We start from the raw sequence: 15,363 nt of genomic DNA on the forward strand, positions 1-15,363 counted from the left end.
CTAGGAGCATTTTTTTGGCATGAATCTCCATTCGCAACTTGTGAGAAATTACTTTTTTTTTTTTTTTTTTTTTATTTCTGTTCTCAGAAAAGCTGGGTGACTAGGCTCGGCCATTATAATGCACACAGGGACTAGCACTTTGCTTTCTTGGCTGCCTGAACTGTGTTCGTTCTCTTCCTGCACCAGGAGGTTTCCAAATTGACAGAAGGCAACGACTTGGAGCCATTGACTGATCCGTCCATCTGCTCACAGTATGGGACATTGTAAGGTTTTAGTTCTGCACAATTATTTCTTCTAAATAAGGACGGGTTATACTAAGGTATTTGTATTCTAGTCATCCTCAGATTCCACACAACTTCCATCTTTCCCTATGAGAAACACTGACCCTGCAGCATGATGGGAATCTTCACCCGCAGTTTTTTGTTATAAGGAAATGTCGCTGTGTAGGGCTAAACATCAGGGACCCTAATCAATGGACACCGGCGCCACCCTTTATGTGTCCTGTTATGTTGAATGTATTGTCTCATCAGGACTGTGCACATTGTATTCCTGCTGCATAGTTGTCATCTATATCTTGGTCCTCTGCCTGTGGTTTTTTTTTTTTTTTGTTTTTTTTTCCCCTCCCTCCAATAAAACTTATCTGTACATTTTGTATCTGTACATTGTGTCCGCTATTCAGTTTTCTATAGGTCATGTTTTGTTTTTTGTTTTTTTTTTTTTTTTTTCATCAATTTTTTGCAAAACTAACGGACTGCAAAAATGAAGTGTCAACCCAGTCTTAAGGTTGCCTTCACACGTAACTGATGCGCAGCGAATTTCACGCTGCGGATCCCTGCCCTGTACACTCTATGGGCAGACAACTCGCAGCGGGATAGACATCTTATGTCGGCAACCCACCCCGTTACCCACCCCTGCCCCCGGAGCACATACATCACCTTCTCCCAGCTCCAGCTTGCTTCGGGGGTTCCCGACATGTTCCACTCAGCCAGTCAGTGCACTGCCCCGACGCAGCGCACTGATTGGCTGAGCGGGAAGAAGAAAGCCGGAGCAGGTGAAGTATACGCTCTGCTGGCGGGGGGTTAGCGGGGCAGGCTGCAGACATACTCATAGCGGGATGTCCATCCTGCTGCTAGTTTGTCTGCCCATAGTGTACAGGGCAGGGATCCGTTACGCGTGAAGGCACCCTAAACAAGTTTTCACTAGTGTTACAGTATCATTTGTTCTATACCAGCTCTGCTGCATCTGTTTCATTACTGTAACTGGGTCATGTGATTACCACACTGTCCCACACAAATACTGCTTAAGGGTGCGTTCACACCTACAGGATCTGCAGCAGATTTGATGCTGTGTTCAGTTATTTAAATGAAATCTGCTGCAGAAAATCAGCTGCAGATCCTGTAGGTGTGAACGCACCATAAGGGTGCGTTTACACAGACAGATTTTGGAAGCCTAAGCCAGGAATGGATTTGAAAAGAGGAGAAATCTCAGTCTTCTATGACCTGTTCTCTGTTTATAGTCTGTTCCTGGCTTTGGCTTTAAAAAATGTGTCAGATAAATCTCTGTGTAAACACACCATAAGGCCAAGTTCACACATACCGTATCGGCGAAAAAAAAGGGAAGACTCCTTCTGGTGCAATATCACTGAAGCAGACAAATATAGAAAAAAAACAATGTCTTGAGAATATGTGTGCAAATGCACTCACCTTTTAGTGTTGTGCTAATTATAGGCACAACACTATTGAGAGCTTATACACCGCAGCCAATGTCACCAGGAGTATTCCGACTGACCCAATAGTCAGTGGGTAGATACAGCAAGTGTTCTAAGGAGAGTCAACGGACCGACCACAACCTCCAAAGTGCTCCCTAAGGTGTTGTGATGCAGATGTATCGTAATATCCACAAAATTCCACATCCAACAGGTGGGCTAATAGAATTCAGGCAACGTGTTTCGGCTTGTAAGCCTTTCTAAAGCCATAAAACCATCTCAATACAACATTATATATATATATATATATACACATACACTCACCGGCCACTTTATTAGGTACACCTGTCCAACTGCACGTTACCACTTAATTTCTAATCAGCCAATCACATGGTGGTAACTCAGTGCATGTAGACATGGTCAAGACAATCTCCTGCAGTTCAAACCGAGCATCAGTATGGGGAAGAAAGGTGATTTGAGTGCCTTTGAACGTGGCATGGTTGTTGGTGCCAGAAGGGCTGGTCTGAGTATTTTAGAAACTGCTGATCATCTGGGATTTTCACGCACAACCATCTCTAGGGTTTACAGAGAATGGTCTGAAAAAGAAAAAACATCCAGTGAGTGGCAGTTCTGTGGGCGGAAATGCCTTGTTGCTGCCAGAGGTCAGAGGAGAATGGGCAGACTGGTTCGAGCTGATAGAAAGGCAACAGTGACTCAAATAGCCAACCGTTACAACCAAGGTAGGCAGAAGAGCATCTCTGAACGCACAGTACGTCCAACTTTGAGGCAGATGGGCTACAGCAGCAGAAGACCACACCGGGTGCCACTCCTTTCAGCTAAGAACAGGAAACTGAGGCTACAATTTGCACAAGCTGATCAAAATTGGACAGTAGAAGAATGGAAAACGTTGCCTGGTCTGATGAGTCTCGATTTCTGCTGCGACATTCGGATGGTAGGGTCAGAATTTGGCGTCAACAACATGAAAGCATGGATCCATCCTGCCTTGTATCAACGGTTCAGGCTGGTGTTGGTGGTGTCATGGTGTGGGGAATATTTTCTTGGCACTCTTTGGGCCCCTTGATACCAATTGAGCATCGTTGCAACGCCACAGCCTACCTGAGTATTGTTGCTGACCATGTCCATCCCTTTATGACCACAATGTACCCAACATCTGATTGCTACTTTCAGCAGGATAATGCGCCATGTCATAAAGCTAGAATCATCTCAGACTGGTTTCTTGAACATGACAATGAGTTCACTGTACTCCAATGGCCTCCACAGTCACCAGATCTCAATCCAATAGAGCATCTTTGGGATGTGGTGGAAGGGGAGATTCGCATCATGGATGTGCAGCCGACAAATCTGCGGCAACTGTGTGATGCCATCATGTCAATATGGACCAAAATCTCTGAGGAAGCTTCCAGCACCTTGTTGAATCTATGCCACCAAGAATTGAGGCAGTTCTGAAGGCAAAAGGGGCTCCAACCCGTTACTAGCATGGTGTACCTAATAAAGTGGCTGGTGTGTATATATATATATATATATATATATATATATATATACATACACACACACACAACCCTGTGATGTGGTCTCCATTGTCATCCGGCTGCGAGTTTGTAGGAATTACCATGGTAGTAGCATACCCGCACATATCCACCCATCCCATAGACACCATTTTATGGATGGGCCGATTTGGCCGAAAGAATTGGCATGGCAATTCTTTCAATGGACGATGGAATTCGTCCACCCATAGCATGGTGTCTATGGGACGGGCGACGAAATCCGCCAGGATTTCTCCTAGCAGATTCCTTAGTGAGAACCAACCCATATAGTTGAATCTCTGAGCCTGAATGTGTGGATGCTGTGGTCTAGTGGTATCTCCCCCCCCCACCCTCAATTGTATCATTTTTTTAAAGGGGAACTCCAGATAAGAAAAACTTGTTTTCTATTAAAAGTTATATAATGTATTACTGTATCTGTACAGTAGCTGATAGAAATCCAGGAAATGGCCTCTGTGCCAATTCACATTGTCTCCTGCTTCCTCTGCTCTCCCACCTTAGGAGACAAATATTCCATGCCTCTGTCTCACATTGTGTGTGTTTGCTGAGATCAGGCTGATGATGCAGATAGGGCAGGGCGTGATCTCCCAGGAGGCTTGGCTGGATCCCCCAATCCCCTGAATCATGGGTCTCTAAACTGCGGCCCTCCAGCTGTTGTAAAACTACATTTCCCATCATGCCTGGACAACCAAATCCAAAGCTTTAGCTGGCCAGTCATGATGGGAGTTGTGGTTTCCCAACAGCTGGAGGGCCGCAGTTTGGAGACCCATGCCCTGAATGATTCACTATCTCTGAATGGCCAGAAGCAGGTGTTGCACTGATTTCTCTAATTGAGCAGTGAAATTAGGGTTGTGTTCACACATGTTGGTGTCAGTACTGCAGCGTATTCACAAAAATGATGCTAAACGGCAGAGAGGAACAGAGCCTTATTGTGGGGCTCAAACTTCAAAGATAAAAAAGATGCTTGATAATATGTGCGTGAAAATTAAAAAAAAAAATTCTAAAAGTTCTTTACTTTATTCCAATATCAGCGTTACAGGTAGAGAATACAGCTGTGCAGGTAGGACCACAATGAAATCATAAATTACTGCAAATAATTCAGTAACACAATGAAACTGCAATGTGTGAACACAGCCTAGATGTTATGCAACAGCTTTGGGTGGGGAATAGGCAGGGTGGAGGACTGTGATGAACAGCTGAGGGGAAAGCATTGCATTCTGGAACCTGTAGTACTGTGTACAACTGATAAACCAGGAAGTGCAGAAACACAAACAGAACGAAAACCCCCCAAAACAAATGGATTTTTGGTAGTTTCAAAAATGGAATAGATAGGTAAGTAATGCTTTACGCTTCTGCAGAAGTTTCATTTTTTTTAACCTCTACCTGGGAGTTCCCCTTTAAGGCTATGTTCTCACACAGTATTTTGCAACCAAAACCAGGAGTGGATTGAAACACACAGAAAGGTTATGTTTACATACTGTTGAAATTGAGTGGATGGCTGCCATTTAATGGTAAATTACAGCTGTTTTAAAATAATGGCAATTATTTGCCATTAAATGGCAACCATCCACTCAATTTCAACAGGGATTTGAACCAGAATCAACTGCTGGCAGCTCTCTTGACAGGTGAGTTACCCCTAGACCACAGCTCCAACATATTTGGGTTCAGAAATATAATTATTTCAGACATAACCTACCTACAGCGGACTGATCTGCAATTATTTATGAAGGATTGGTGGGGTTTGGCACAGGCAACTCCTATTTGACACTTCATTACAGTAGGAGACCTGAGCTACAGCACACTGCCAGCACCAGATGTAGGGCCTGGGGGCTGACAGATTCCCTTTAATGGGGTTATCCTGGATAAGAAAAACCACAACTACAGAAGCAGCACCACCTGGGTCCTCAGGTTGTGTGTGGTATTACAGTTTGGCACCACTCATTTCAATAGAACTGAGCTGCAAACCCCCACACACACCACAGGAGACGAGTGGTGGTATTTCTGCAAGAAAGTGCCCATGTTTTTACAAGGCTAAAAAAATACCTTTTAAGTAAAATTTTCTTTTTAGCAAAAGTGATTAAATCCAGCCTTGTAGTCTGCAAACAAACTATACCCACAGGTTCATATACAAATACATGGGTGAAATGTGGATTTGTACTGTCCTAGGAGCCCAGGATCGGATCAGGTCACCCATGGGAGATGGGGCCAAGTGAGGCCACTGCAGCTGATTTTTCCTTCCATGTCTCAGGATTAGAGATGAGCGAACCTGGAGCATGCTCGAGTCGATCCGAACCCGAACTTTCCGGTTCGCTCATCTCTACTCAGGATGCATCAAAAAGTGAGAGTTTCTACTCGCCGTAAATTCTCTTTCTAGCAGTCTGAAGCAGCAACACATAATGGGGGTAGTTTGTGCTGCTGCATAGGATGTAAGGGAAACTATATTCCCCTTAGCTCCGAGTCACATGAGGGAATTAACCTGTACGATGCTGGAGAAATGTCTACTGACATAAGCAATGTCTCAGTCTGAAGTCCAGGCTGTTTAGCTCACAGAGTATTGTCTAAGACTGGATACAATTGTATCACTTCTCAGCTGAGAGCAGGACTATCTATGTACAATGTATCAGTCTGGAGTCCTGGATATTTAGCTCTACCCACTCATATCTGGTCATACAGCAGAACCTGCTGAATTATAAATGCAGCTCTGGATGTGACTAAACAAAAAAAAATTGCCAACAAACTTATATAAGAAAAAACACAAGGCGGCAGATTTTTTTTTTTTTAATTTTTCAACCTTTTTTGTATAGCATTAATTGTAAAAACAAAAAATACCAGCATTGTGATTATAAATATTATATTAACAGATAAAATGACATCTCGATTGTAACAAACACAAAGAAAAAAAAATATTATTTTGCAGAGACTGCGCAAAGCACAATACGTGGATTTATACAACGCGGGGAGGGGCGTCAGAATACTTTGGTGGGGGGGACAGTGACAATAAAAAAAAAATTTATAATAAATAAATAAATACAAACAAAGCGGATGTAATACAATGACCTACATGCAAGGGGTGAGGAGCGGGAACTGAACCTTCGTCCTACAGGTGAAATGCGGCTTTTACGAGAGGCGTCTGGGATGCATCCGAAATTTTTTTTGTGGGCAGATAGGAGATATTACTGGGCTGGTCATTACTGATCTTTACAATGCCCCTTTGGTATATTGTAGGCACAGAATATTGGCTAATGGTCAATAGTCAGAATTGCAGATGCTCTCAGAAGTTTTGCTACCAGGACTGGCAAGATGGCCACCAGATCTGCATTTATAGATCCAATTCTTCACTTTTTGACTGTGTTCAGTTTCTTTCCTGCTTCCAAGCAAAACACTCAGTATTTTTAATCCAAAAGACAATTCCACCCAGGCTGGCGCCCTCCCCTCTGTTAAAATCCTGGCTACACGGGCGTTGGTACAAGAGTGAGCGCAACCAAAAGCCGCCTGTGTAGCCTAGACCTTAAAAGTTTTCTAAAATGACTTTACCTCAATGAATAAAGTCTGATTGCTGTAAAACTAAAAGTGTTTTCCAATCTGTGTCTGTCCAGCTGTCAAAACTAAGACTCCCATCATCCTATCAGAACATGATGGTAGTTGTGGTTTTGCACCAGTTGAGGAACACTAAACCAAATCCAATAATGCTACGTTTACACGGAGCGATAATTCGCCCAATCGATCGTTTAACGATTTTGAAGCAACAATTTGGTTTTTAACGATCAGTGTTTAGACGAATAAATCTTTAGAAAAATTGTTATTGTGATAGGGTTTTTAAGATCGCTTAAGCCCATCTTTTACATAGGGTAAATCGGTGAAAGACTGTTTACACGAAGCGATCTGCGAATTTTCAGCGAACAACGATTTGAGAACACGTTGAAAGACCAAAATGAACGATTTCTCGCTCGTAGTTTGATCGTTTGCTGTGTTTACACGGTATAATAATCGCTCAAATGCGATTGTTTATGCAAAAATTCGAACGATAATCGTTCCATGTAAACGCAGCATAAAGTTTGTCAATAATTCCACCTAAAAGCCTGCAGGTGTCACCGTTTCCCTACACTTAACCAAGTGCTACACAACAGTGGCATCTGCTGGCCAAAAGGCGGTATTGCATTAACATTCACATTCCAATACAAACTTTTTGCAACTATAAAGTCCACTTTTATGAACTGTAAACAATCATTAAATTCTAGAATGATATCTATAGCGGGGGGGGGGGGGCATTACAGTTCTGGAAAGTTTCACAGGTAGGAGAATTGGCGAACAACGTAATTTCCTGAGAAATTAAACATTTGTGTGGAATGGTGAGTATCAGTGATGCAAAACACGATGGCAGTTGCCGATCCTGAAGATGCAGCAAAAAAATAAAAATAAAAAATAAAAATAAAATGGTGGTGGAGAAAAAGGAGTATAACCTGGAAACGTGATTGACCATGTGAACCAAAAACGTGAAGATTAAGTGATTGTAGTAGGGAACGCCGGGCGCCCCGTGAAGCTGGTTTATCCCATATTAAGAACGCAAACAATCGATCATTAAAATGACAATCTCTCTTTAAATATGCCTCTATCTCCGTGGAGTACACCATCCTTATATATACATATGTCATGTACTATTAGATTAAACTCTGCTTTGTAGTAAAATACGTTATTGATGACGCGAGGGTCGTGAGTGGACATTCAATGTGTGATCGCGCGTCAGACGTGTCACACAGCAGACTTCACCTCCCCCGCCGGATCTGTACAATGGTTCCATCCTGTGTCCATTGCTTTCATCTCATTGCCACCATTTGCGGCTATGGATTTCGCAGCACGGGAACCACTTGTAAACCATATATGAAAAGCAACCGATCCTATAATGTAGCAGGCCTGTCCGCTGAGGCAATGCGGTGCTGTGATGGTGGATAGGGTATCCTGTCGGCCCTTTCTGACTGGCTGGGTATACGCCAGGACAGGTGGGTGGTGGGGGAAGGAGCTGAGAGCAGCGTGAGGGGGAAACAACGTTCATGCGTCCCAGCTGACATGGTCCGAACTCTCTAAGGAACTGCTCTTTGTCTTGTGGGGCGACACCGGGCTCGGGGGGCTGCTTAGGTTCGAGCTATTTGAGGCTGTCGAATGTCTTGGCGAATCTGAATCCTGAGGATTGAGAGAAGAGAACAGGGATAAGGGCTATAGTCACATTCGGAGCTGCAAGGACATTTTATTTTAAATGGGAACTATCAGTAGGTTAGACTAATCTAACCTACTGATAGCTCCCTATTGTGCACAGTGTATATGTATCTTACCTTCATCCTCGGTGCCACTCCCGTGCAGTTTTAATGTTGTGGTCTGTCCAGTAAGGCTGTTTGGAACACTCCCCCGCCCCCGTTGGCGCTGTGGGGACAGGGCGGTGCTCCAAACAGCCTTACCGGACAAAGCACTGCATTAAAATGGCACAGAGGAAGGTGAGAGACATATACCTTCTTCCTCAGCGCTCTGTGTGCAATAGAGGGCTATCAGCAGGTTAGATACAGACTTAGAAAAAGCACCACTTTTGTCCTCAGGTTGTGTGTGGATCTGCAGCTCAGCTCCATTGAAGTGAATGGAGCTGAATCGTAACATTACACCCCACCTGATGACAACAGTAGTTATTACGGCTCGGCCCCAGTCACTATGGAATTCGGCTGCAATTTTTGAAGATCAGCATGTTTATGATCAGCCATGGATTTTATAACTCTGTATAACTCCTTTACCACAATGCATTACTGAACATAAGGGGGCTGCATGCTTCCTAGAAGCTCTTAGGCCTTATTCACATGTTCCGTAAAGTTGTCCGTGATCATAGACAATTTTTTAGCCCATTGCTTTCTATTGGGCTATTCACACGGTCTGTTTTTTTTTACAGATCCTCAATCCGTGAAAAAATAGAACATGCAGCCATAGGGTCGTATTACACTGAGCAATTTTTAACGATTAACGACTAACGATCGCAAACGAGATAGTTTATTGTTAACCATATTACACAGAACAATAATCGTTAGTTACGATCGTTACTACGATCGTTTATTCCTTCTGATCCCAGCAAAACAATGAAGAATGTGCAATTGTACTAAACGATTAGTGAACAAATGCGGAACTTGAGCGAACGAACGTGGAATTACAAGAAATATCCCTAAATAACCTTGTAACAATGGTGGATTCCTTGGCGCTCAAATCTCCAGGCACAATCACTTCACTTCAATCAAGAGGTAGAGACTCCCAGTATTACTGCCATCCAGATGTGTTTATTGCTACGTGTTTCAAGGGTTAACCACCCTCTTCATCAGGCATGATTAGGTACATTACACACTAGTATTTATACATTAACTAAAATGATTGACCCGGAAGGTTTTCCCTGTTGCCAGGTGACCTCACGACATCACTTCCCATCTGCTAATCAGACTGAAGTCCTATTAAAACAATAACATTGGTGGTTTCTATGGTTAAAACTTAAGGCTAGGTGGTCTTTAGGTAAGTGGCGGAGCTCTGGCATATAAGAGCTGCCAACACCCTGGGCTCCAAAAAAATGTTTTTCTAATTTCTATACTAAAATCTATAAAAAACCTGTTCATGGGCACATTTCAAGATACACATATTAGATCAAGCCCCCTGTTTGCAGAACACGTCATAGTCTATAAACGTTATATAGATGACCTGTTTTTCCTGTGGAAAGGAGATATCAAGTCAATTGAAGAATTCACCTGCCATATTAACACCACAACATGGGGCATTACTCTGACTCCGAATCATTCGAGTGTCCAGATTGAGTTTCTAGACTTGATGATTAGTCATAAAGAAGGACATCTTATAACATCTAGCTTCTTTAAGGAGGTTGACTCCAGTTACCTCTCTTTCTACAGCGGCCACCTGAAGAAGTGGAAAACTAATATACCCTACAGTCAATAGACACGAATACACGAATACGCAAAAACTGTACAGAGAATAAGACATTCAAGAAGCAGGCAGGTATTCTAAAAAAGCGGTTTCTATCTAAATGATACCCTAAGAAATTACTACACAACGCATATCAGAGAACATGTAAGTTGACCCAAGATGAATGTTTGAGGAAGAAAGAGGAAATACCTGATGACCAACAGAAGACTAGGATTAATTTCATTACTCGTTACAACAAGTCACATAGAGATATCAAGAAGATCCTCCACAAGCACTGGTATCTATTGAAACTAGATCCGTATATAGGTCCAACATCGCCCAAGGAACCACTGATCACCTACAGGAAGGCATCAACCATTAAAAATCCCATAGCCCCTAGCTGCCTACGCAGACATAAAAAAGAAGACACCACCAACAAAATCGAGGCAGGGGTTTCAAAATGTGGTCATCCTAGAGTATTCCAGTATTCCTAGAGTATTCCAGAGTAGGAAAACAGGGCAGGTCTTTTCCATCAAACAAAAATTGAACTGTAAGTAATGCTGTGTGATCTATGTGCTGGAGTGCCCTTGTGGCCGAACAACACAACCATTGCACTGCCGTCTCAATGGCCATAGACTGAACATCAAAAAGGGTTTCCTAAAACACGGGGTATCCGGGCATTACTTGGAACAGCACAATTCAAATCCAACAGTTTTGAAGATCTGTCCTATTAATCAGATCAGTGCTGCAGCTAGTAATCGCTTCGATCAACTTATAAAACGAGAAATGTATTGGATCTACAGACTGCAAACCTTACAACCTTCAGGGCTTAATGAAGTGACTGAACTAATAGTGTAATCTGGCTTTAGGAATATATACACATTACAGCAATGGCCGGTACACAAATTGAGACAGAGGGACTGAGGGAAACGAAGGAAAGAAATAATTACATGGAGAACAAAATGGATAAGAGGAAAAAAAAGGGGAAAAAAAGAATTGTAACAGGTCATATAATAACATCAGGCACATTTATAAGACAACATATGTATTCCTGTGAAGGTGTTTTATCTGATCTATACTCTATTATGATACCCAATTGAAGTCTTGACCTTCCTTATAGAGATGGTTCTTTGTTTTGCTGTTATAGTAACATAACTTCATAATGAGCCCAATAATCTTATCTATTGACTATTGTAACATCTAATGTAATCAAGGTCTTTGATGTGAAGAGAAATACTATAATATTGCAACATGTGGGTAATAGGAGGTCATGTCCATACCGGGAACTGAACACATGTACCTGGCTCCCCAACAGTGTCCTACATGAGGAGCCACAGCCTTATGGTGCGTTTACACAGAAAGATTTATCTGACAGATTTTGGAAGCCAAAGCCAGGAATGGATTTGAAAAGAAGAGAAATCTCAATCTTTCCTTTATGACCTGATCCCTGTTTATAGTCTGTTCCTGGTTTTGGCTTCAAAGATCTGACAGATAAATCTTTCTGTGTAAACGCAGCATAACGCTGATGAATATACCTTATGATTAGAGATGAGTGAACCTCGAGCATGCCCCAGTCCATTCGAACCTGATCTTTCGGCATTTGATTAGCGGTGGCTGCTGAAGTTAGATAAAGCCCTAAGGCTATGTGGAAATCATGGATATAGTCATTGGCTGTATCCGTGTTTTCCAGACAACCTTAGAGCTTTATCCAACTTCAGCAGCCCCAAGCTAATCAAATGCAGATTGTTCGGGTTCGGATCGACTCAAACCCGGTTCGCTCATCTCTACTTATGATATATATACACCTTACGCTGTTTCTATATACCTATCCCCACAGCTATAGTCAGCGTAGAACTCCAGGAGAGTTCATATACTAATATGTTGCAGTAATGGTGTTGGTACCTTGTAGTAATAACAACCCAATCATTTGTGATAAGAATCATTTTAACTTCCTTTACAACTATATGTATATCTTCATTCGAATCAGCACTTGTATTTTCTCTTATTAATATAAGCTTTTAGGAAGATTTTAGTATAGATATTAGAAAAACATTTTTATGGAGCCCAGAGTGGTGGCAGCTCTTATATGCCAGAGCTGTGTCACTTACCTCAAGACCACCTAGCCTTAAGTTTTAACCATAGAAACCATCAATGTTGTTGTTTTTATAGGACTTCAGTCTGATCAGCAGATGGGAAGTGATGTCATGAGGACACCTGGCAACTGGGAAATCCTTTCTGGTCAATCATTTTAGTTAATGTATAAATACTAGTGTGTAATGTACCTAATCATGCCTGATGAAGAGGGTGGTTAACCCTTGAAACATGTAGCAATAAAGAACACATCTGGATGGCAGTAATACTGGGAATCTCTGCCTCTTGATTGAAGTGGAGTGACTGTGCCTGGCCCCAAGGAATCCACCATTGTTGCAAGGTTATTTGGATTTTGGTCCCGATCCCACATCCAGGGAAATCGGAAAGTGGAAGGGAGCAGCCCTCCTTATACACCTACTAGCCTACATTAGTCATGCCTAATACGTACGGCCTAACCAGGTGAGTGTGCATTTGTGTGAATTTGCACATACACATCTCACATGGTTAATCCACCTGCACATGCAGCGCCACTTTGTTTCCTTTTTTTCTTTTCATGTACAAGAAATATCCCTAGATAGCATGGCGACATGTCACTACTATAAGGAAATCCCCTTTAAGGTGAGGTTATGCTCTCACCTCTCGTTCGTAGTCTCGAGCTGGCGCGTCGCTTCCTTGGTCGGGTCCTCCAGATGACAAGGAGCCGTCGGAGGGCGATGTCATGGGCTGTTTCTTGGCTCCGTAGCTGCCTCCGGATAACTCTCTTCGTAGAGCACTGCCATTTTGCGAGGACCCTACAGTGTAAATCATGACATGGACATTTTATATATTTATAGTCCTCGGGGTCAGATCTGCAGTCCCTCCCCCCAATATGATCCTTAGCATTTTGTTTGGTAGCAGCTAATAGGAAGGACAATAGAAAGGTGTCAGTCGCCTGAAGTTCAAAGGTCCTTTAGAGGAGATGACCACTAGGGGGAGCTCACTGTGTACAGTCCTATGACTAAAGTCCCATTTAGATGGGTCATTGCTGCCCATTGTGTGGCTGATTAGACACAAAAGATGCAATCATCAGCTGATCAAAAGGTTTCTTGGTCATCAGCTCTTTCACATGGGCCAGTTATTAGAAACACCTGCAAACGCTCTCTATGCAGCAAGGTTATTAGTGGCTGCAGCTTGTGCCAACGCGGTTACTTACGTGCAGCCAGTCCACTGCTGGCGCTCATAGACCGTCCCGGTTCCCCACGGGACTTCGTGATTGACGGAATACTGACAGAGCCACTGAACATGGAGCGACTATCCTGGGGCCGGAGGTTCTGTAGAGGAGAAGAAGAAAACATTGCTATGAGTCTACAGGTCGCCTTTACCCATGGGGGATAAAAGCGTTATAGAGACGGACGGCAGCCATATTTATCAGCAAAACAGACGCTGAAGCTCCAGGAGGCGAAAGCCAAGACGATCCAGGCTGAAGCTTCCAGAACCAACACCGAGACAGCAAGTCACGTGACTACGAAAACATACCATGGTTTAGTATGCGGATCTTATGCGATGACATGATGCTTCTGTGACAGAAGATGTGAAATATACAATGACTTCTATGTCGGAGGATGAACCATGACAATCCAAGATACCAGCCCCCCTACCCCGAGAGCTGTGCAGCTATAACTGAGCTGATGTCATTGAAGTCTCAGCTTACTGATAAGCGGGGGTGCATTATAATGTTAAGCAGTCAGGCCTATAATAACAGGGGGGGGGGAGCGGAAACTCATAGCCCTTAGTGTTGAGCTCTGCAAATATACTGCAAGGGAAAACTGAATTAAAATTTCTAAAAATGAAGGAACCACAGGGCAATAGCCTCACAGCCGGCAAACAGGTGGTGGGAACCCTGGACAACAGAGCAAGCAGGTGAAGGCATGAGAAGCAAAAATGCAGATGTGTGAGGAGCAGAAGAGAGAGGAGCAGTGACCGGGAGAAGAGAGGAGAGAGGAGCAGTGACCGGGAGAAGAGAGGAGAGAGGAGCAGTGACCGGGAGAAGAGAGGAGAGAGGAGCAGTGACCGGGAGAAGAGAGGAGAGAGGAGCAGTGACCGGGAGAAGAGAGGAGAGAGGAGCAGTGACCGGGAGAAGAGAGGAGAGAGGAGCAGTGACCGGGAGAAGAGAGGAGAGAGGAGCAGTGACCGGGAGAAGAGAGGAGAGAGGAGCAGTGACCGGGAGAAGAGAGGAGAGAGGAGCAGTGACCGGGAGAAGAGAGGAGAGAGGAGCAGTGACCGGGAGAAGAGAGGAGAGAGGAGCAGTGACCGGGAGAAGAGAGGAGAGAGGAGCAGTGACCGGGAGGAGAGAGGAGCAGTGACCGGGAGGAGAGAGGAGCAGTGACCGGGAGAAGAGAGGAGCAGTGACCGGGAGAAGAGAGGAGAGAGGAGCAGTGACCGGGAGAAGAGAGGAGAGAGGAGCAGTGACCGGGAGAAGAGAGGAGAGAGGAGCAGTGACCGGGAGAAGAGAGGAGAGAGGAGCAGTGACCGGGAGAAGAGAGGAGAGAGGAGCAGTGACCGGGAGAAGAGAGGAGAGAGGAGCAGTGACCGGGAGAAGAGAGGAGAGAGGAGCAGTGACCGGGAGAAGAGAGGAGAGAGGAGCAGTGACCGGGAGAAGAGAGGAGAGAGGAGCAGTGACCGGGAGAAGAGAGGAGAGAGGAGCAGTGACCGGGAGAAGAGAGGAGAGAGGAGCAGTGACCGGGAGAAGAGAGGAGAGAGGAGCAGTGACCGGGAGAAGAGAGGAGAGAGGAGCAGTGACCGGGAGAAGAGAGGAGAGAGGAGCAGTGACCGGGAGAAGAGAGGAGAGAGGAGCAGTGACCGGGAGAAGAGAGGAGAGAGGAGCAGTGACCGGGAGAAGAGAGGAGAGAGGAGCAGTGACCGGGAGAAGAGAGGAGAGAGGAGCAGTGACCGGGAGAAGAGAGGAGCAGTGACCGGGAGAAGAGAGGAGCAGTGACCGGGAGAAGAGAGGAGCAGTGACCGGGAGAAGAGAGGAGCAGTGACCGGGAGAAGAGAGGAGCAGTGACCGGGAGAAGAGAGGAGCAGTGACCGGGA

General features: G+C 44.3%; 1 protein-coding gene across 2 annotated transcripts in view; it reads right to left on the bottom strand.

Annotated features, from left to right (window-relative positions):
• Positions 1 to 6,054: 6,054 nt before the first annotated feature.
• CDC42BPA (CDC42 binding protein kinase alpha) overlaps positions 6,055 to 15,363 on the bottom strand; it is a 128,314-nt gene continuing 119,005 nt past the window's right edge. For both annotated transcript variants that reach the window (XM_069955101.1, XM_069955100.1), the window contains 3 exons: positions 13,484 to 13,601; positions 12,928 to 13,082; positions 6,055 to 8,445 (listed from right to left, as the gene is read on the bottom strand). In XM_069955101.1, coding sequence (XP_069811202.1) covers positions 8,314 to 8,445; positions 12,928 to 13,082; positions 13,484 to 13,601 — 405 coding nt within the window. In that variant the 3' untranslated portion in view covers positions 6,055 to 8,313. The remainder of the gene's footprint in view (positions 8,446 to 12,927; positions 13,083 to 13,483; positions 13,602 to 15,363) is intronic.

Source organism: Dendropsophus ebraccatus, chromosome 15 (genome assembly GCF_027789765.1).
Source record: "Dendropsophus ebraccatus isolate aDenEbr1 chromosome 15, aDenEbr1.pat, whole genome shotgun sequence".
Classification (NCBI taxonomy): Eukaryota; Metazoa; Chordata; class Amphibia; order Anura; family Hylidae; genus Dendropsophus; species Dendropsophus ebraccatus.